The sequence below is a fragment of the Xenopus laevis genome, chromosome 9_10L (assembly GCF_017654675.1).
Source record: "Xenopus laevis strain J_2021 chromosome 9_10L, Xenopus_laevis_v10.1, whole genome shotgun sequence".
Classification (NCBI taxonomy): Eukaryota; Metazoa; Chordata; class Amphibia; order Anura; family Pipidae; genus Xenopus; species Xenopus laevis.
Genome location: NC_054387.1, coordinates 121,249,796 through 121,271,056, shown reverse-complemented (window position 1 = coordinate 121,271,056; position 21,261 = coordinate 121,249,796). Strand labels below are relative to the sequence as shown.

At 36.7% G+C, this 21,261-nt stretch overlaps 2 protein-coding genes across 2 annotated transcripts in view; both read left to right on the top strand.

Annotated features, from left to right (window-relative positions):
- The window catches only part of thdl20.L (thyroid hormone down-regulated protein (gene 20) L homeolog), an 88,073-nt gene extending 77,891 nt beyond the window's left edge, over window positions 1-10,182 (top strand). The window contains exons 86-106 of the mRNA XM_041576197.1: window positions 1,004-1,122; window positions 1,212-1,370; window positions 1,839-2,047; window positions 2,644-2,750; window positions 5,277-5,389; window positions 5,501-5,671; window positions 5,878-6,119; window positions 6,229-6,332; window positions 6,485-6,603; window positions 6,730-6,888; window positions 7,019-7,227; window positions 7,406-7,512; window positions 7,649-7,761; window positions 7,873-8,043; window positions 8,236-8,477; window positions 8,587-8,690; window positions 8,843-8,961; window positions 9,085-9,243; window positions 9,386-9,594; window positions 9,774-9,880; window positions 10,017-10,182. Of these exons, the coding sequence (XP_041432131.1) occupies window positions 1,004-1,122; window positions 1,212-1,370; window positions 1,839-2,047; window positions 2,644-2,750; window positions 5,277-5,389; window positions 5,501-5,671; window positions 5,878-6,119; window positions 6,229-6,332; window positions 6,485-6,603; window positions 6,730-6,888; window positions 7,019-7,227; window positions 7,406-7,512; window positions 7,649-7,761; window positions 7,873-8,043; window positions 8,236-8,477; window positions 8,587-8,690; window positions 8,843-8,961; window positions 9,085-9,243; window positions 9,386-9,594; window positions 9,774-9,880; window positions 10,017-10,144 (3,170 nt within the window). The 3' untranslated portion in view covers window positions 10,145-10,182. The remainder of the gene's footprint in view (window positions 1-1,003; window positions 1,123-1,211; window positions 1,371-1,838; window positions 2,048-2,643; window positions 2,751-5,276; window positions 5,390-5,500; window positions 5,672-5,877; window positions 6,120-6,228; window positions 6,333-6,484; window positions 6,604-6,729; window positions 6,889-7,018; window positions 7,228-7,405; window positions 7,513-7,648; window positions 7,762-7,872; window positions 8,044-8,235; window positions 8,478-8,586; window positions 8,691-8,842; window positions 8,962-9,084; window positions 9,244-9,385; window positions 9,595-9,773; window positions 9,881-10,016) is intronic.
- A 452-nt stretch (window positions 10,183-10,634) lies between these two features.
- Window positions 10,635-20,782, top strand: LOC121397978. The gene is made up of 27 exons (XM_041576302.1): window positions 10,635-10,855; window positions 10,965-11,068; window positions 11,221-11,339; window positions 11,466-11,666; window positions 11,767-11,975; window positions 12,155-12,261; window positions 12,401-12,513; window positions 12,625-12,795; window positions 13,000-13,241; window positions 13,351-13,454; window positions 13,607-13,725; window positions 16,231-16,389; window positions 16,532-16,740; window positions 16,920-17,026; window positions 17,163-17,275; window positions 17,386-17,556; window positions 17,761-18,002; window positions 18,110-18,213; window positions 18,366-18,484; window positions 18,611-18,769; window positions 18,912-19,120; window positions 19,301-19,407; window positions 19,547-19,659; window positions 19,770-19,940; window positions 20,144-20,385; window positions 20,495-20,598; window positions 20,751-20,782. The coding sequence occupies exons 1-27, from the start codon at window positions 10,635-10,637 to the stop codon at window positions 20,780-20,782; spliced, it is 4,071 nt and encodes a 1,356-aa protein (XP_041432236.1).
- The last annotated feature ends 479 nt before the right edge of the window (window positions 20,783-21,261 follow it).

Genomic DNA, 21,261 nt, shown 5'->3' with positions numbered 1-21,261 from the left:
CACAATAAGGGGCCAATTTTCTAATATCAATTCTTTCTGAAATTAGGGAAAAATCGAGATTGTGATTTTTATTCAATTTGAGTTTCACAAACTCAAATATTTTGAGATTTATCAAAAATATCTTGAAATTTGAATGAATGCATTAATGCATAAACAGCTAATTACAGCTAAAACCTGGCAATCTTATACGTAAGTCAGTGGCAGGAATATTTTCAACAGAATTTTATACAGATTTGTAAAAATGATTTTTTAACACTTTTGTTTCATTCACAATTTTTTTCCTGAACATATTTTTTCAAAAACTTTAAAATTATTCACCCTCCCGTTAGAAATATTCCTCAAAATAGGGTATTTCTTGTGAAAAAACTTGGTCAAACACTGTTATATATACAGAATCAGAACTCCCTCATTTACTCTATCCACTATTCTACTAAGCTTAGCCATATAGGGTCTGCCAGTGTTAATAGCAACTAATCTGCAATTAGCAGAAATCAGTCTGTTTTGCAGGTAAGTATAGTTGTAGAATTTAGCATATATTTAGTAAATCAATACATACACTAAGGGGCCTATTTATTAAATTTAATACATTTTTCTGGTCAAGCTTTTTAAGGGGAATTAGGTCGACTTTTTTTAATAAAAAAAAAAATGATTCATTTGAGTAACCCCCTAAATATCTCTTTCTGTACTAAAATTTCTAATGCTGAAAAAAATTAAACTTAAAGAAATAAAACGTATAATATTCACTCAATAATCACCTAACATTGCATAGATATCTAATAGAAATGTATTAGTGATTTGAATTGCTACAAAAGGCACCATACACAATAACTATATATTGAACCTCATTTTATAAATCTAGTTTTGGTTAATAATTAAAATATACTGCTCACATTTAAAGTTTTTTTTCTGCTCTATGAGTGGGAAGAGATCCCTAATAACAAGGTTAAAATAACTGTAGATTTACTACTCGCCTTTTACTAAAAATGTAAATTTCTCTCTTTAGGATCTGCATGTGTTGCTGATATCACTGATACACAAGAATGGATCAATATAAATATGGGGCCTTTTTCCAAAAGTGCCACTATCTCTGAACTCCTGCTACTTTATCCACATCTTGACATAGTAAATATGATTGTGTTTTTTTTCCGTATAATTTTATGAGCTTGAGCATTGTTCATCCTAACTGACAAAAATATATAATTGCCTTCTAGGGTGGTCTTCTCAATGCGTTGACTCCAAATGATATACTTGTACTTTTGACCAAACCAGATGTCATTTCAAATACCACCTTGCTGGCAGAAGTTCTTAGTCTTCTTCATCCATGGAATATTCTAGAATATGTGATGAATATTACTACTGAAACATCAAAGGTAAAACCATCTGGGCTCAAATGGAAACTACAACAGATAAAGATTCAAGCTAAAGATACAATGCCTATAGGGCATGATGAAAACTCTATACATAAGTAATATGGAGGTGGATTCCTTTTATAAATATGGATCTTCCCTTATGAGGTCCCCTGTACTACCAGACTGGTACCAGATTTCACCCAATTGCCAAGCCACATAAAATAATATTTAGAATATTTACGCATCTATTAATTTCACAGTATTATTTCTCCATAATCTAATTTATTTTAGATTTAAAAAAAAACCATATATTGATGTAATTCAAACAGGTGTATGGAACCTTAAATGTGCAGGGGGTGACATTCAGCCCTTAGCTGCCATGTGGAAGCGCTGTAAAGGAGACCAATTATTTTGTCTAAAGATTCTTAATTAATTAATTAATATATTTATTAATACTGATAGAATCCCTTTTCTGTTTTGTTTTTTTAGCTCAATCTCACATATGTGCAAAAAAACAATGTGAAAACAACGCTACTGGAGGCATGTCTCAATAAACTGCAGTCTAACTTCTCTGTGTATAAAGATGAAAACTGGAGACTACTGTTCCAAACAGATTTCGTCTTGCTGCTTCCAGATTTTAACCATGATCTTCTTCTGCTCTTGCCATTAAACATCTCCTGCTCATCCTACCAAGAAATGTAGGTGCCAGAAACATCTTGGAAAGGAGACAGTGTAACAAAATAGGACTGGTCCTAGTATAGTTTCTACATATTCTTTAAGTTATAATTAAACATATGTATTTTGCTTAGTTTTTAATCACATCTTCTGGATGCACCAAAATTAGAGAACAACAGTAAATTATTAATGCTTGGGTATTAGACTACACAGGATCCCAATAGTAGTTCCTTTACACCAATAAAAATGTCACCAGCAACCGTTGTGATTGATGTTGATGGGTCTCCCAAAAATATCTGCTCAAAGCTTGGGAACTGAGATAGGGGTTTCCTGGATAACACAAACCTGTTGGTTGTTGTACTTGACAAAAAAGCACCAATGTCTCATCTTAGGAAACAAAAGACTAGACTTAGCTCTCTTGCTTCCCAGCATTTAACTGCTGCTTGAGTTTCTGCCTATCACATCTCCAGCAGCTCCAACCATGGAGTTTGTGAAAATGTACTGGATACAGTACAGGAGTGTTAGCCACAGAGAAAAAAAGTTGATGCTTCATGTATTAAGACATTCTATCATGTCATGGAATGATTTCACCCTTCTTTCTTTTTGTCTTGCTCCACAGAGTAAAGGCCTTTAGCAATGTTTATACATCTCTACTGGAAGAGACCAAAAATGATTTCTACAAAGATTTTATCAAGCCCTACATGGTCCAGCAGTCTTCTCTTACAGGTATAACTCTTCGAAATGATAATTCCTCACAGCATGGAAGCCAAAGATTTGGTGGCTTGTTGCAGTTTCTTTACATACCATTAAACTCTGGTGTGAATTATCCCTAATCATGTTTATGTTCATGCTTTTTTTTTTTTTTACAGGAGTAGCTTGTGATACCTTGGATTTCAGAAGTTGGGTTAACATGAACATTGGCAACTTCATCCAGCAATCTCCATCAGAAGACATTGTTATGTTCAACAAAAATCTAACAAAGGTGGGAACTTGTTAGCCTCTAGGCTCCCCTCTTCTAAAAGGTCCTACCAAATTCAACATTCCTGTTCCCTTGAATAAACTTATCTTCCCTCTTGGTGTCTCCCTTTTTAGGTGGAAAACCCAGCTGAACTCACAGTAACAGAACTGGCCACATTTACCTTCACTGTGGATTCGCTGAACAACCAAACCTTAGCCACAATCCTATTAAGTAGAATCAAAGAATTTAAGAGCTATGGTGAAATCCTGGGCTATTTAACAACAATACAAAATTCTGTTTGCCAGGTAAGAGTTTATCTACATAGAATTTAGCTTAAGAAAGCATGAATATTATGAGAATTGATCTTATTATGTCTTTCTCAAAACACCCTTTCAAAGTCTTTAGATGTTGTTGAGTGTCCAATATATTTTGTTCCAATATATTTATTGTAAAAATACTACAAATACAATGTTTTCAAATATTTTCATGTTCTCCTCAATTTTTCTCAGTCGAATGACCCAGCATCCACCATATCATCATGTAGCCAACCACTAAGTCAACTGAGCATCCACACTCAACAAGAGATTCTTACAAACTGTTTCATAGTCCTCAATGAGGAATGGATTTCCACCAACATGACAATGTGGTTACAAATTTTTGACATCCTTGTTGAAGTTTTCCTTCCTGCTTTTGATGAAACTACTCTCTCTCAGTTACCACTTGATATTTCATGTGGAGAATACCAAGCAATGTAAGTGTCTATTTAGCAGATGCGTGTAAAATTCCATAGGACGGCATTTCTGTCTTATTCAAACCTTTTATATTTTATGTCCTTTTTTTGCTTCCTTTAAAAAATTTAGAATAAAGATTCTGAGTGATGTACACAGCCAAATTTCTGAAGGCCTGACCAAATCAGTCAACTCTTACAGCATATCCTACCTTACCGCACAGCAAAAATCCACAGGTGCAGTACACAACTTCCATACAATGACCTTTAAACATCAATAGTGGGATCCTTCATTTGTCATTCTTGTACATTCTCAGTAAAAGCATTCCTTTCCTCTATTCCACACAACGTTAAAGTCTTTGGTTCCTCTCTTTTGTTTGTACCAATAGGTTCTGCCTGCCTTTCCGGCATAAAAGATAGTACAGAGTGGATTTCAAAGAATTTTGGGGCATTTTCCTCAAGCGCAAACGTGTCTGATTTCAGAGCTTTATATCCAGGGTTTGATGCAGTGAGTATTTTAGAAACAACAGGCGGGTCTGACTGTGTTTATTTCTAAATGTTATCTTTCATATGATGCTTTACATTTCCCTGGGGCACTTTAAGAGAGAAAACTATAGCTCCATTTGTGTTTCAGGGTGTCCTTCCAGATGTCCTGACACCAAATAACATGGCCGAACTTTTGATCAAAGCAGACGTTCTCTCTAATGAAACTCTGATGATATCCATCTTGAGCCACATAGACACAGAAAATGTAACCGACTATGTGACCAGCATTTCAACAGCAGCACAAAAGGTTCAGTATTTCAAAGCTTGCCTATGCCCTGTACAACAATGTGTACATCTTCACTTTAATCAAAATATTTAGAGCGTACACAGCCATGTTTATTCTTTGATAGCACTTTACAACATTTATCAATGCAATCTTATTCTTTCAGGAAAATGTGTCTGATTTGCAGTTAGCCATGGTAAAACAGACTCTGTTGGCCGTTGTACTTGACAAAATCAGTTCCAAATTCTCATCTTATGAAACACAAGATTGGAAGATATTGCTCCAGGATGACTTGAATCTCTTACTTTCCAGCTTCAATAAAACTCTTCTGCTACTTCTGCCCACCAGCCTCTCCTGCTCTTCCTACCAGGAAATGTAAGTTTATGAAAGTTTTCATGATACAGAACAGGGGTGTGAGCCACAGAACAGAACACAATAGAATGGTTGATATTTCATAATCTTGATACCCCAGAAATGTATCAATGACCAATGTAAGACATATTATCATGTCATGGAAAGATTTCAACCTTCTTTCTTTTTGTCTTGCTACACAGAGTAAAGGCCTTTAGCAACGTTTATACATCTCTACTGGAAGAGACAAAAAATGATTTCTACAAAGATTTTATCAAGCCATACATGGTGCAGCAGTCTTCTCTTACCGGTATAACTCTTCGAAATGATAATTCCTCACAGCATGGAAGCCAAAGATTTGATTCCTTGTTGCAGTTTCTTTACATACCATTAAACTCTGGTGTGAATTATCCCTAATCATGTTTATGTTCATGCTTTTATTCACAGGAGTAGCTTGTGACACCTTGGATTTCAAAAGTTGGGTTAACATGAACATTGGCAACTTCATCCAGCAATCTCCATCAGAAGACATTGTTATGTTCAACAAAAATCTAACAAAGGTGGGAACTTGTTAGCCTCTAGGCTCCCCTCTTCTAAAAGGTCCTACCAAAATCAACATTCCTGTTCCCTTGAATAAACGTATCTTCCCTTGTTGGTGTCTCCCTTTTTAGGTGGAAAACCCAGCTGAACTCACAGTTACAGAACTGGCCACATTTACGTTCACTGTGGATTCGCTGAACAACCAAACCTTAGCCACAATCCTATTAAGTAGAATCAAAGAATTTAAGAGCTATGGAGAAATCCTGGGCTATTTAACAACAATACAAAATTCTATTTGCCAGGTAAGAGTTTTTCTACATAGAATTTAGCTTAAGAAAGCATGAATATTATGAGAATTGATCTTCTTATGTCTTTCTCAAAACACCCTTTCAAAGTCTTTAGATGTTGTTGAGTGTCCAATATATTTTGTTCCAAAATATTTATTGTAAAAATGCTACAAATAAAATGTTTTCAAATAAAATGTCATGTTCTCCTTAATTTTTTTCAGTCGAATGACCCAGCATCCACCATGTCATCATGTAGCCAACCACTAAGTCAACTGAGCATCCACACTCAACAAGAGATTCTTACAAACTGTTTCATAGTCCTCAATGAGGAATGGATTTCCACCAACATGACAATGTGGTTACAAATTTTTGACATCCTTGTTGAAGTTTTCCTTCCTGCTTTTGATGAAACTACTCTCTCTCAGTTACCACTTGATATTTCATGTGGAGAATACCAAGCAATGTAAGTGTCTATTCAGCAGATGCGTGGAAAGTTCCATGGGACGGTATTTCTGTCTTCTTCAAACCTTTTATATTTTATGTCCTTTTTTTGCTTCCTTTAAAAAATGTAGAATAAAGACTCTGAGTGATGTACACAGCCAAATTTCTGAAGGCCTGACCAAATCAGTCAACTCTTACAGCATATCCTACCTTACCACACAGCAAAAATCCACAGGTGCAGTACACAACTTCCATACAATGACCTTTGAACATCAATAGTGGAATCCTTCATTTGTCATTCTTGTATATTCTCAGTAAAATCATTCCTTTCCTCTATTCCACACAACGTTAAAGTCTTTGGTTCCTCTCTTTTGTTTGTACCAATAGGTTCTGCCTGCCTTTCCGGCATAAAAGATAGTACAGAGTGGATTTCAAAGAATTTTGGGGCATTTTCCTCAAGCGCAAACGTGTCTGATTTCAGAGCTTTATATCCAGGGTTTGATGCAGTGAGTATTTTAGAAAGAATAGGGGGGTCTAACTATGTTTATTTCTAAATGTTATCTTTCATATGATGCTTTACATTTCCCTGGGGCACTTTAAGAGAGAAAACTATAGCTCCATTTGTGTTTCAGGGTATCCTTCCAGTTGTCCTGACACCAAATAACATGGCCGAACTTTTGATCAAAGCAGACGTTCTCTCTAATGAAACTCTGATGATATCCATCTTGAGCCGCATAGACACAGAAAATGTAACCGACTATGTGACCAGCATTTCAACAGCAGCACAAAAGGTTCAGTATTTCAAAGCTTGCCTATGCCCTGTACAACAATGTGTACATCTACACTTTAATGAAAATTTTTAGAGCGAAAATTCTTTGATAGCATTTTACAACATTTATCAATGCAATCTTATTCTTTCAGGAAAATGTGTCAGATTTGCAGTTAGCCATGGTAAAACAGACTCTGTTGGCCGTTGTACTGGACAAAATCAGTTCCAAATTCTCATCTTATGAAACACAAGATTGGAAGATATTGCTCCAGGATGACTTGAATCTTTTGCTTCCCAGCTTTAATAAAACTCTTCTGCTGCTTCTGCCCACCAACCTCTCCTGCTCTTCCTACCAGGAAATGTAAGTTTATGAAAGTTTTCATGTACAAAACAGGGGTGTGAGCCACAGAATAGAACACAATAGAATGGTTGATATTTCATAATCTTGATACCCCAGAAATGTATCAATGACCAATGTAAGACATATTATCATGTCATGGAAAGATTTCACCCTTCTTTCTTTTTGTCTTGTTACACAGAGTAAAGGCCTTTAGCAACGTTTATACATCTCTACTGGAAGAGACCAAAAATGATTTCTACAAAGATTTTATCAAGCCATACATGGTCCAGCAGTCTTCTCTTACTGGTACAACTCTTCAAACAATAAATCATCACAGCATGGAAGCCAAAGATTTGATTCCTTGTTGCAGTTTCTTTACATACCATTAATCTCTGGTGTGAATTATCCCTAATCATGTTTATGTTCATGCTTTTTTTCACAGGAGTAGCTTGTGACACCTTGGATTTCAAAAGTTGGGTTAACATGAACATTGGCAACTTCATCCAGCAATCTCCATCAGAAGACATTGTTATGTTCAACAAAAATCTAACAAAGGTGGGAACTTGTTAGCCTCTAGGCTCCCCTCTTCTAAAAGGTCCTACCAAAATCAACATTCCTGTTCCCTTGAATGAACTTATCTTCCCTTCTTGGTGTCTCCCTTTTTAGGTGGAAAACCCAGCTGAACTCACAGTTACAGAACTGGCCACATTTACTTTCACTGTGGATTCGCTGAACAACCAAACCTTAGCCACAATCCTATTAAGTAGAATCAAAGAATTTAAGAGCTATGGAGAAATCCTGGGCTATTTAACAACAATACAAAATTCTGTTTGCCAGGTAAGAGTTTTTCTACATAGAATTTAGCTTGAGAAAGCATGAATATTATGAGAATTGATTTCTCTAAACATCCTTTCAAAGTCTTTAGATGTTGTTCAGTTTCCAATATATTTTGTTCCAAAATATTTATTGTAAAAATATTATAAATTAAATGTTTTGAAATACTGTCATGTTCTCCTTATTTTTTTTCAGTCGAATGACCCAGCATCCACCATGTCATCATGTAGCCAACCACTAAGTCAACTGAGCATCCACACTCAACAGGAGATTCTTACAAACTGTTTCATAGTCCTCAATGAGGAATGGATTTCCACCAACATGACAATGTGGTTACAAATTTTTGACATCCTTGTTGAAGTTTTCCTTCCTGCTTTTGATGAAACTACTCTCTCTAAGTTACCACTTGATATTTCATGTGGAGAATACCAAGCAATGTAAGTGTCTATTCAGCAGATGCGTGGAAAATTCCATGGGATGGCATTTCTGTCTTCATCAAACCTTTTATATTTTATGTCCTTTTTTTGCTTCCTTTAAAAAATGTAGAATAAAGACTCTGAGTGATATACACAGCCAAATTTCTGAAGGCCTGACCAAATCAGTCAACTCTTACTGCATATCCTACCTTACCGCACAGCAAAAATCCACAGGTGCAGTACACAACTTCCATACAATGACCTTTGAACATCAATAGTGGGATCCTTCATTTGTCATTCTTGTATATTCTCAGTAAAATCATTCCTTTCCTCTATTCCACACAACGTTAAAGTCTTTGTTTCCTCTCTTTTGTTTGTACCAATAGGTTCTGCCTGCCTTTCCGGCATAAAGGATAGTACAGAGTGGATTTCGAAGAATTTTGGGGCATTTTCCTCCAGCGCAAACGTGTCTGATTTCAAAGCTTTATATCCAGGGTTTGATGCAGTGAGTACCATAGAAAGAAGAGGCGGGTCTGACTGTGTTTATTTCTAAATGTTATCTTTCAGGTGCTTTACATTTCCCTGGGGCACTTTAAGAGAGAAAACTATAGCTCCATTTGTGTTTCAGGGTATCCTTCCTGTTGTCCTGACACCAAATAACATGGCCGAACTTTTGATCAAAGCAGACGTTCTCTCGAATGAAACTCTGATGATATCCATCTTGAGCCACATAGACACAGAAAATGTAACCGACTATGTGACCAGCATTTCAACAGCAGCACAAAAGGTTCAGTATTTCAAAGCTTGCCTATGCCCTGTACAGCAATGTGTACATCTTCAGTTTAATCAAAATTTTTATAGTGTACACTGCCATGTTTCTTCTTTGATAGCGTTTTACAACATTTATTTATGCAATCTTGTTCTTTCAGGAAAATGTGTCAGATTTGCAGTTAGCCATGGTAAAACAGACTCTGTTGGCCGTTGTACTTGACAAAATCAGTTCCAAATTCTCATCTTATGAAACACAAGATTGGAAGATGTTGCTCCAGGATGACTTGAATCTCTTACTTCCCAGCTTTAATAAAACTCTTCTGCTGCTTCTGCCCACCAACCTCTCCTGCTCTTCCTACCAGGAAATGTAAGTTTATGAAAGTTTTCATGATACAGAACAGGGGTGTGAGCCACCGAATAGAACACAATAGAATGGTTGATATTTCATAATCTTGATACCCCAGAAATGTATCAATGACCAATGTAAAAGATACTATCATGTCATGGAAAGATTTCACCCTTCTTTCGTTTTGTCTTGCTACACAGAGTAAAGGCCTTTAGCAAAGTTTATACATCTCTACTGGAAGAGAACAAAAATGATTTCTACAAAGATTTTATCAAGCCATACATGGTCCAGCAGTCCTCTCTTACCGGTATAACTCTTCCGAATGATAATTCCTCACAGCATGGAAGCCAAAGATTTGGTGCCTTGTTGCAGTTTCTTTACATACCATTAATCTCTGGTGTATATTATCCCTAATCATGTTTATGTTCATGCTTTTTTCACAGGAGTAGCTTGTGACACTGTGGATTTCAAAAGTTGGGTTAACATGAACATTGGCAACTTCATCCAGCAATCTCCATCAGAAGACATTGTTATGTTCAACAAAAATCTAACAAAGGTGGGAACTTGTTAGCCTCTAGGCTCCCCTCTTCTAAAAGGTCCTACCAAAATCAACATTCCTGTTCCCTTGAATAAACTTATCTTCCTTTGTTGGTGTCTCCCTTTTTAGGTGGAAAACCCAGCTGAACTTACAGTTACAGAACTGGCCACATTTACTTTCACTGTGGATTCGCTGAACAACCAAACCTTAGCCACAATCCTATTAAGTAGAATCAAAGAATTTAAGAGCTATGGAGAAATCCTGGGCTATTTAACAACAATACAAAATTCTATTTGCCAGGTAAGAGTTTTTCTACATAGAATTTAGCTTGAGAAAGCATGAATATTATGAGAATTGATCTTCTTATGTCTTTCTCAAAACACCCTTTCAAAGTCTTTAGATGTTGTTTAGTGTCCATTATATTTTGTTCCAAAATATTTATTGTAAAAACACTACAAATAAAATGTTTTCAAAATGTCATGTTCTCCTTAATCTTTTTCAGTCGAATGACCCAGCATCCACCATGTCATCATGTAGCCAACCACAAAGTCAACTGAGCATCCACACTCAACAAGAGATTCTTACAAACAGTTTCATAGTCCTCAATGAGGAATGGATTTCCACCAACATGACAATGTGGTTACCAATTTTTGACATCCTTGTTGAAGTTTTCCTTCCTGCTTTTGATGAAACTACTCTCTCTCAGTTACCACTTGATATTTCATGTGGAGAATACCAAGCAATGTAAGTGTCTATTTAGCAGATGCGTGGAAAATTCCATGGGATGGCATTTCTGTCTTCATCAAACCTTTTATATTGTATTTCCTTTTTTTGCTTCCTTTAAAAAATGTAGAATAAAGACTCTGAGTGATGTACACAGCCAAATTTCTGAAGGCCTGACCAAATCAGTCAACTCTTACAGCATATCCTACCTTAACGCACAGCAAAAATCCACAGGTGCAGTACACAACTTCCATACAATGACCTTTGAACATCAATAGTGGGATCCTTCATTTGTCATTCTTGTATATTCTCAGTAAAAGTATTCCTTTCCTCTATTCCACACAACGTTAAAGTCTTTGGTTCCTTTCTTTTGTTTGTACCAATAGGTTCTGCCTGCCTTTCCGGCATAAAAGATAGTACAGAGTGGATTTCAAAGAATTTTGGGGCATTTTCCTCAAGCGCAAACGTGTCTGATTTCAGAGCTTTATATCCAGGGTTTGATGCAGTGAGTATTTTAGAAAGAATAAGCGGGTCTGACTGTGTTTATTTCTAAATGTTATCTTTCATATGATGCTTTACATTTCCCTGGAGCAATTTAAGAAAGAAAACTATAGCTCCATTTGTGTTTCAGGGTGTCCTTCCTGTTGTCCTGACACCAAATAACATGGCCGAACTTTTGATCAAAGCAGACGTTCTCTCTAATGAAACTCTGATGATATCCATCTTGAGCCACATAGACACAGAAAATGTAACCGACTATGTGACCAGAATTTCAACAGCAGCACAAAAGGTTCAGTATTTCAAAGCTTGCCTATGCCCTGTACAGCAATGTGTACATCTTCACTTTAATCAAACTTTTTAGAGTGTACACTGCCATGTTTCTTCTTTGATAGCATTTTAAAATGTTTATAAATGCAATCTTATTCTTTCAGGAAAATGTGTCAGATTTGCAGTTAGCCATGGTAAAACAGACTCTGTTGGCCGTTGTACTGGACAAAATCAGTTCCAAATTCTCATCTTATGAAACACAAGATTGGAAGATATTGCTCCAGGATGACTTGAATCTCTTACTTCCCAGCTTCAATAAAACTCTTCTGCTGCTTCTGCCCACCAGCCTCTCCTGCTCTTCCTACCAGGAAATGTAAGTTTATGAAAGTTTTCATGATACAGAACAGAGGTGTGAGCCACAGAATAGAACACAATAGAAAGGTTGATATTTCATAATCTTGATACCCCAGAAATGTATCAATGACTATAGTAAGACATACTATCATGTCATGGAAAGATTTCACCCTTCTTTCTTTTTGTCTTGCTACACAGAGTAAAGGCCTTTAGCAACGTTTATACATCTCTACTGGAAGAGACCAAAATTGATTTCTACAAAGATTTTATCAAGCCATACATGGTCCAGCAGTCCTCTCTTACAGGTACAACTCTTCGAAATGATAATTCCTCACAGCATGGAAGCCAAAGATTTGGTGCCTTGTTGCAGTTTCTTTACATACCATTAATCTCTGGTGTGAATTATCCCTAATCATGTTTATGTTCATGCTTTTTTTTCCACAGGAGTAGCTTGTGACGCCTTGGAATTCAAAAGTTGGGTTAACATGAACATTGGCAACTTCATCCAGCAATCTCCATCAGAAGACATTGTTATGTTCAACAAAAATCTAACAAAGGTGGGAACTTGTTAGCCTCTAAGGTCCCCTCTTCTAAAAGGTCCTACCAAAATCAACATTCCTGTTCCCTTGAATAAACTTATCTTCCCTTGTTGGTGTCTCCCTTTTTAGGTGGAAAACCCAGCTGAACTCACAGTTACAGAACTGGCCACATTTACGTTCACTGTGGATTCGCTGAACAACCAAACCTTAGCCACAATCCTATTAAGTAGAATCAAAGAATTTAAGAGCTATGGAGAAATCCTGGGCTATTTAACAACAATACAAAGTTCTGTTTGCCAGGTAAGAGTTTTTCTACATAGAATTTAGCTTGAGAAAGCATGAATATTATGACAATTGATCTTCTTATGTCTTTCTCAAAACACCCTTTCAAAGTCTTTAGATGTTGTTCAGTGTCCAATATATTTTGTTCCAAAATATTTATTGTAAAAATATTACAAATAAAATGTTTTCAAATATTGTCACATTCTCCTTAATTTTTTTCAGTCGAATGACCCAGCATCCACCATGTCATCATGTAGCCAACCACAAAGTCAACTGAGCATCCACACTCAACAGGAGATTCTTACAAACTGTTTCTTAGTCCTCAATGAGGAATGGATTTCCACCAACATGACAATGTGGTTAAACATTTTTGACATCCTTGTTGAAGTTTTCCTTCCTGCTTTTGATGAAACTACTCTCTCTCAGTTACCACTTGATATTTCATGTGGAGAATACCAAGCAATGTAAGTGTCTATTTAGCAGATGCGTGAAAACTTCCATGGGATGGCATTTCTGTCTTCTTCAGACCTTTTATATTTTATGTCCATTTTTTGCTTCCTTTAAAAAATTTAGAATAAAGACTCTGAGTGATGTACACAGCCAAATTTCTGAAGGCCTGACCAAATCAGTCAACTCTTACTGCATATCCTACCTGACCGCACAGCAAAAATCCACAGGTGCAGTACACAACTTCCATACAATGACCTTTGAACATCAATAGTGGGATCCTTCATTTGTCATTCTTGTATATTCTCAGTAAAAGCATTCCTTTCCTCTATTCCACACAACGTTAAAGTCTTTGGTTCCTCTCTTTTGTTTGTACCAATAGGTTCTGCCTGCCTTTCCGGCATAAAGGATAGTACAGAGTGGATTTCAAAGAATTTTGGGGCATTTTCCTCAAGCGCAAACGTGTCTGATTTCAGAGCTTTATATCCAGGGTTTGATGCAGTGAGTATTTTAGAAAGACTAGGCGGGTCTGACTGTGTTTATTTCTAAATGTTATCTTTCACATGATGCTTTACATTTCCCTGGGGCACTTTAAGAGAGAAAACTATAGCTCCATTTGTGTTTCAGGGTATCCTTCCTGTTGTCCTGACACCAAATAACGTGGCCGTACTTTTGATCAAAGCAGACGTTCTCTCTAATGAAACTCTGATGATATCCATCTTGAGCCGAATAGACACAGAAAATGTAACCGACTATGTGACCAGCATTTCAACAGCAGCACAAAAGGTTCAGTATTTCAAAGCTTGCCTATGCCCTGTACAGCAATGTGTACATCTACAGTTTAATCAAAATTTTTAGAGAGTACACTGCCATGTTTCTTCTTTGATAGCAATTTACAATATTTATAAATGCAATCTTATTCTTTCAGGAAAATGTGTCAGATTTGCAGTTAGCCATGGTAAAACAGACCCTGTTGGCCGTTGTACTTGACAAAATCAGTTCCAAATTCTCATCTTATGAAACACAAGATTGGAAGATATTGCTCCAGGATGACTTGAATCTCTTACTTCCCAGCTTTAATAAAACTCTTCTGCTGCTTCTGCCCACCAGCCTCTCCTGCTCTTCCTACCAGGAAATGTAAGTTTATGAAAGTTTTCATGATACAGAACAGTGTTGTGAGCCACATAATAGAACACAATAGAAAGGTTGATATTTCATAATCTTGATACCCCAGAAATGTATCAATGACCATAGTAAGACATACTATCATGTCATGGAAAGATTTCACCCTTCTTTCTTTTTGTCTTGCTACACAGAGTAAAGGCCTTTAGCAACGTTTATACATCTCTACTGGAAGAGACCAAAAATGATTTCTACAAAGATTTTATCAAGCCATACATGGTCCAGCAGTCCTCTCTTACCGGTATAACTCTTCGAAATGATAATTCTTCACAGCATGGAAGCCAAAGATTTGGTTCCTTGTTGCAGTTTCTTTACATATCATTAAACTCTGATGTGAATTATCCCTAATCATGTTTATGTTCATGCTTTTTTTCACAGGAGTAGCTTGTGACACCTTGGATTTCAGAAGTTGGGTTAACATGAACATTGGCAACTTTATCCAGCAATCTCCATCAGAAGACATTGTTAGGTTCAACAAAAATCTAACAAAGGTGGGAACTTGTTAGCCTCTAGGCTCCCCTCTTCTAAAAGGTCCTACCAACATCAACATTCCTGTTCCCTTGAATGAACTTATCTTCCCTGTTGGTGTCTCCCTTTTTAGGTGGAAAACCCAGCTGAACTCACAGTTACAGAACTGGCCACATTTACGTTCACTGTGGATTCGCTGAACAACCAAACCTTAGCCACAATCCTATTAAGTAGAATCAAAGAATTTAAGAGCTATGGAGAAATCCTGGGCTATTTAACAACAATACAAAATTCTGTTTGCCAGGTAAGAGTTTTTCTACATAGAATTTAGCTTGAGAAAGCATGAATATTAGGAGAATTGATCTTCTTATGTCTTTCTCAAAACACCCTTTCAATGTCTTTAGATGTTGTTGAGTGTCCAATATATTTTGTTCCAAAATATTTATTGTAAAAATATTACAAATAAAATGTTTTCAAATATTGTCATGTTCTCCTCAATTTTTTTCAGTCGAATGACTCAGCATCCACCATGTCATCATGTAGCCAACCACAAAGTCAACTGAGCATCCACACTCAACAGGAGATTCTTACAAACTGTTTCATAGTCCTCAATGAGGAATGGATTTCCACCAACATGACAATGTGGTTACAAATTTTTGACATCCTTGTTGAAGTCTTCCTTCCTGCTTTTGATGAAACTACTCTCTCTCAGTTACCACTTGATATTTCATGTGGAGAATACCAAGCAATGTAAGTCTCTATTTAGCAGATGCGTGAAAAATTCCATGGGACGGTATTTCTGTCTTCTTCAAACCTTTTATATTTTATGTCCTTGTTTTGCTTCCTTTAAAAAATGTAGAATAAAGACTCTGAGTGATGTACACAGCCAAATTTCTGAAGGCCTGACCAAATCAGTCAACTCTTACTGCATATCCTACCTTACCGCACAGCAAAAATCCACAGGTGCAGTACACAACTTCCATACAATGACCTTTGAACATCAATAGTGGGATCCTTCATTTGTCATTCTTGTATATTCTCAGTAAAATCATTCCTTTCCTCTATTCCACACAACGTTAAAGTCACTGGTTCCTCTCTTTTGTTTGTACCAATAGGTTCTGCCTGCCTTTCCGGCATAAAGGATAGTACAGAGTGGATTTCAAAGAATTTTGGGGCATTTTCCTCCAGCGCAAACGTGTCTGATTTCAAAGCTTTATATCCAGGGTTTGATGCAGTGAGTACCTTAGAAAGAAGAGGCGGGTCTGACTGTGTTTATTTCTAAATGTTATCTTTCAGGTGCTTTACATTTCCCTGGGGAACTTTAAGAGAGAAACTATAGCTCCATTTGTGTTTCAGGGTGTCCTTCCTGTTGTCCTGACACCAAATAACATGGCTGAACTTTTGATCAAAGCAGACGTTCTCTCTAATGAAACTCTGATGATATCCATCTTGAGCCGCATAGACACAGAAAATGTAACCGACTATGTGACCAGCATTTCAACAGCAGCACAAAAGGTTCAGTATTTCAAAGCTTGCCTATGCCCTGTACAGCAATGTGTACATCTTCACTTTAATCAAACTTTTTAGAGTGTACACTGCCATGTTTCTTCTTTGATAGCATTTTAAAATGTTTATAAATGCAATCTTATTCTTTCAGGAAAATGTGTCAGATTTGCAGTTAGCCATGGTAAAACAGACTCTGTTGGCCGTTGTACTTGACAAAATCAGTTCCAAATTCTCATCTTATGAAACACAAGATTGGAAGATATTGCTCCAAGATGACTTGAATCTCTTACTTCCCAGCTTCAATAAAACTCTTCTGCTGCTTCTGCCCACCAGCCTCTCCTGCTCTTCCTACCAGGAAATGTAAGTTTATGAAAGTTTCAATTATACAGAACAGGGGTGTGAGCCACCGAATAGAACACAATAGAAAGGTTGTTATTTCATAAACTTGATACCCCAGAAATGTATCAATGACCAATGTAAGACATATTATCATGTCATGGAAAGATTTCACCCTTGTTTCTTTTTGTCTTGCTACACAGAGTAAAGGCCTTTAGCAAAGTTTATACATCTCTACTGGAAGAGACCAAAAATGATTTCTACAAAGATTTTATCAAGCCATACATGGTCCAGCAGTCCTCTCTTACAGGTACAACTCTTCAAACAATAAATCATCACAGCATGGAAGCCAAAGATTTGGTTCCTTGTTGCAGTTTCTTTACATACCGTTAATCTCTGGTGTGAATTATCCCTAATCATTATTAAATTCATGCTTTTTTTCACAGGAGTAGCTTGTGACACCTTGGATTTCAAAAGTTGGGTTAACATGAACATTGGCAACTTCATCCAGCAATCTCCATCAGAAGACATTGTTATGTTCAACAAAAATCTAACAAAGGTGGGAACTTGTTAACCTCTAGGCTCCCCTCTTCTAAAAGGTCCTACCAAAATCAACATTCCTGTTCCCTTGAATAAACTTATCTTCCCTGTTGGTGTCTCCCTTTTTAGGTGGAAAACCCAGCTGAACTCACAGTTACAGAACTGGCCACATTTACTTTCACTGTGGATTCGCTAAACAACCAAACCTTAGCCACAATCCTATTAAGTAGAATCAAAGAATTTAAGAGCTATGGAGAAATCCTGGGCTATTTAACAACAATACAAAATTCTATTTGCCAGGTAAGAGTTTTTCTACATAGAATTTAGCTTGAGAAAGCATGAATATTATGAGAATTGATCTTCTTATGTCTTTCTCAAAACACCCTTTCAAAGTCTTTAGATGTTGTTGAGTGTCCAATATATTTTGTTCCAAAATATTTATTGTAAAAATATTACAAATAAAATGTTTTCAAATATTGTCATGTTCTCCTTAATTTTTTTCAGTCGAATGACCCAGCATCCACCATGTCATCATGTAGCCAACCACAAAGTCAACTGAGCATCCACACTCAACAAGAGATTCTTACAAACTGTTTCATAGTCCTCAATGAGGAATGGATTTCCACCAACATGACAATGTGGTTACAAATTTTTGACATCCTTGTTGAAGTTTTCCTTCCTGCTTTTGATGAAACTACTCTCTCTCAGTTACCACTTGATATTTCATGTGGAGAATACCAAGCAATGTAAGTGTCTATTTAGCAGATGCGTGGAAAATTCCATGGGATGGCATTTCTGTCTTCTTCAAACATTTATATTTATGTCCTTTTTTTGCTTCCTTTAAAAAATTTAGAATAAAGACTCTGAGTGATGTACACAGCCAAATTTCTGAAGGCCTGACCAAATCAGTCAACTCTTACAGCATATCCTACCTTACCGCACAGCAAAAATCCACAGGTGCAGTACACAACTTCCATACAATGACCTTTGAACATCAATAGTGGGATCCTTCATTTGTCATTCTTGTATATTCTCAGTAAAAGCATTCCTTTCCTCTATTCCACACAACGTTAAAGTCTTTGGTTCCTCTCTTTTGTTTGTACCAATAGGTTCTGCCTGCCTTTCCGGCATAAAGGATAGTACAGAGTGGATTTCAAAGAATTTTGGGGCATTTTCCTCAAGCGCAAACGTGTCTGATTTCAGAGCTTTATATCCAGGGTTTGATGCAGTGAGTATTTTAGAAAGAATAAGCGGGTCTAACTGTGTTTATTTCTAAATGTTATCTTTCACATGATGCTTTACATTTCCCTGGGGCACTTTAAGAGAGAAAACTATAGCTCCATTTGTGTTTCAGGGTGTCCTTCCTGTTGTCCTGACACCAAATAACATGGCCGAACTTTTGATCAAAGCAGACGTTCTCTCTAATGAAACTCTGATGATATCCATCTTGAGCCACATAGACACAGAAAATGTAACCGACTATGTGACCAGCTTTTTAACAGCAGCACAAAAGGTTCAGTATTTCAAAGCTTGCCTATGCCCTGTACAGCAATGTGTACATCTTCAGTTTAATCCAAATTTTTAGAGCGTACACTGCCATGTTTCTTCTTTGATAGCATTTTACACTATTTATCAATGCAATCTTATTCTTTCAGGAAAATGTGTCAGATTTGCAGTTAGCCATGGTAAAACAGACTCTGTTGGCCGTTGTACTTGACAAAATCAGTTCCAAATTCTCATCTTATGAAACACAAGATTGGAAGATATTGCTCCAGGATGATTTGAATCTTTTGCTTCCCAGCTTTAATAAAACTCTTCTGCTGCTTCTGCCCACCAGCCTCTCCTGCTCTTCCTACCAGGAAATGTAAGTTTATGAAAGTTTTCATGATACAGAACAGGGGTGTGAGCCACAGAATAGAACACAATAGAAAGGTTGATATTTCATAATCTTGATACCCCAGAAATGTATCAATGACCATAGTAAGACATACTATCATGTCATGGAAAGATTTCACCCTTCTTTTCTTTTTGTCTTGCTACACAGAGTAAAGGCCTTTAGCAATGTTTATACATCTCTACTGGAAGAGACCAAAAATGATTTCTACAAAGATTTTATCAAGCCATACATGGTCCAGCAGTCCTCTCTTACAGGTATAACTCTTCGAAATGAATAATTCCTCACAGCATGGAAGCCAAAGATTTGGTTCCTTGTTGCAGTTTCTTTACATACCATTAATCTCTGGTGTGAATTATCCCTAATCATGTTTAATGTTCATGCTTTTTTTCACAGGAGTAGCTTGTGACGCCTTGGATTTCAAAAGTTGGGTTAACATGAACATTGGCAACTTCATCCAGCAATCTCCATCAGAAGACATTGTTATGTTCAACAAAAATCTAACAAAGGTGGGAACTTGTTAGCCTCTAGGCTCCCCTCTTCTAAAAGGTCCTACCAAAATCAACATTATGTTCCCTCGAATGAACTTATCTTCCCTTGTTGGTGTCTCCCTTTTTAGGTGGAAAACCCAGCTGAACTCACAGTTACAGAACTGGCCACATTTACTTTCACTGTGGATTCGCTGAACAACCAAACCTTAGCCACAATCCTATTAAGTAGAATCAAAGAATTTAAGAGCTATGGAGAAATCCTGGGCTATTTAACAACAATACAAAATTCTGTTTGCCAGGTAAGAGTTTTTCCACAAGAATTTAGCTTGAGAAAGCATGAATATTTGAGAATTGATCTTCTTATGTCTTTCTCAAAACACCCTTTCAAAGTCTTTAGATGTTGTTCAGTGTCCAATATATTTTGTTTCCAAATATTTATTGTAAAAATACTACAAATAAAATGTTTTCAAATATTGTCATATTCTTCCTTAATCTTTTTCAGTCGAATGACCCAGCATCCACCATGTCATCATGTAGCCAACCACAAAGTCAACTGAGCATCCACACTCAACAAGAGATTCTTACAAACTGTTTCATAGTCCTCAATGAGGAATGGATTTCCACCAACATGACAATGTGGTTACCAATTTTTGACATCCTTGTTGAAGTTTTCCTTCCTGCTTTTGATGAAACTACTCTCTCTCAGTTACCACTTGATATTTCATGTCAAGAATACCAAGCAATGTAAGTGTCTATTTAGCAGATGCGTGGAAAATTCCATGGGATGGCATTTCTGTCTTCTTCAAACCTTTTATATTTTATTTCCTTTTTTGCTTTCCTTTAAAAAATGTAGAATAAAGACTCTGAGTGATGTACACAGCCAAATTTCTGAAGGCCTGACCAAATCAGTCAACTCTTACAGCATATCCTACCTTACCGCACAGCAAAAATCCACAGGTGCAGTACACAACTTCCATACAATGACCTTTGAACATCAATAGTGGGATCCTTCATTTGTCATTCTTGTATATTCTCAGTAAAAGCATTCCTTTCCTCTATTCCACACAACGTTAAAGTCTTTGGTTCCTCTCTTTTGTTTGTACCAATAGGTTCTGCCTGCCTTTCCGGCATAAAAGGATAGTACAGAGTGGATTTCAAAGAATTTTGGGGCATTTTCCTCAAGCGCAAACGTGTCTGATTTCAGAGCTTTATATCCAGGGTTTGATGCAGTGAGTATTTTAGAAAGAACAGGCGGGTCTTACTGTGTTTATTTCTAAATGTTATCTTTCACATGATGCTTTACATTTCCCTGGGGCACTTTAAGAGAGAAAACTATAGCTCCATTTGTGTTTCAGGGTGTCCTTCCTGTTGTCCTGACACCAAATAACATGGCCGAACTTTTGATCAAAGCAGACGTTCTCTCTAATGAAACTCTGATGATATCCATCTTGAGCCACATAGACACAGAAAATGTAACCGACTATGTGACCAGCATTTCAACAGCAGCACAAAGGTTCAGTATTTCAAAGCTTGCCTATGCCCTGTACAGCAATGTGTACATCTTCAGTTTAATCAAATTTTTAGAGAGTACACTGCCATGTTTCTTCTTTGATAGCATTT

Bases quoted from the DNA above. Each gene is read 5' to 3' on its own strand.
- LOC121397978 (XM_041576302.1), top strand. From the start codon at position 10,635: ATGTCATCATGTAGCCAACCACAAAGTCAACTGAGCATCCACACTCAA. The intron at 11,069-11,220 runs GTGCAGTACACA...TTGTACCAATAG, and splicing joins CGCACAGCAAAAATCCACAG to GTTCTGCCTGCCTTTCCGGC. The intron at 19,660-19,769 runs GTGGGAACTTGT...CTCCCTTTTTAG, and splicing joins TCAACAAAAATCTAACAAAG to GTGGAAAACCCAGCTGAACT.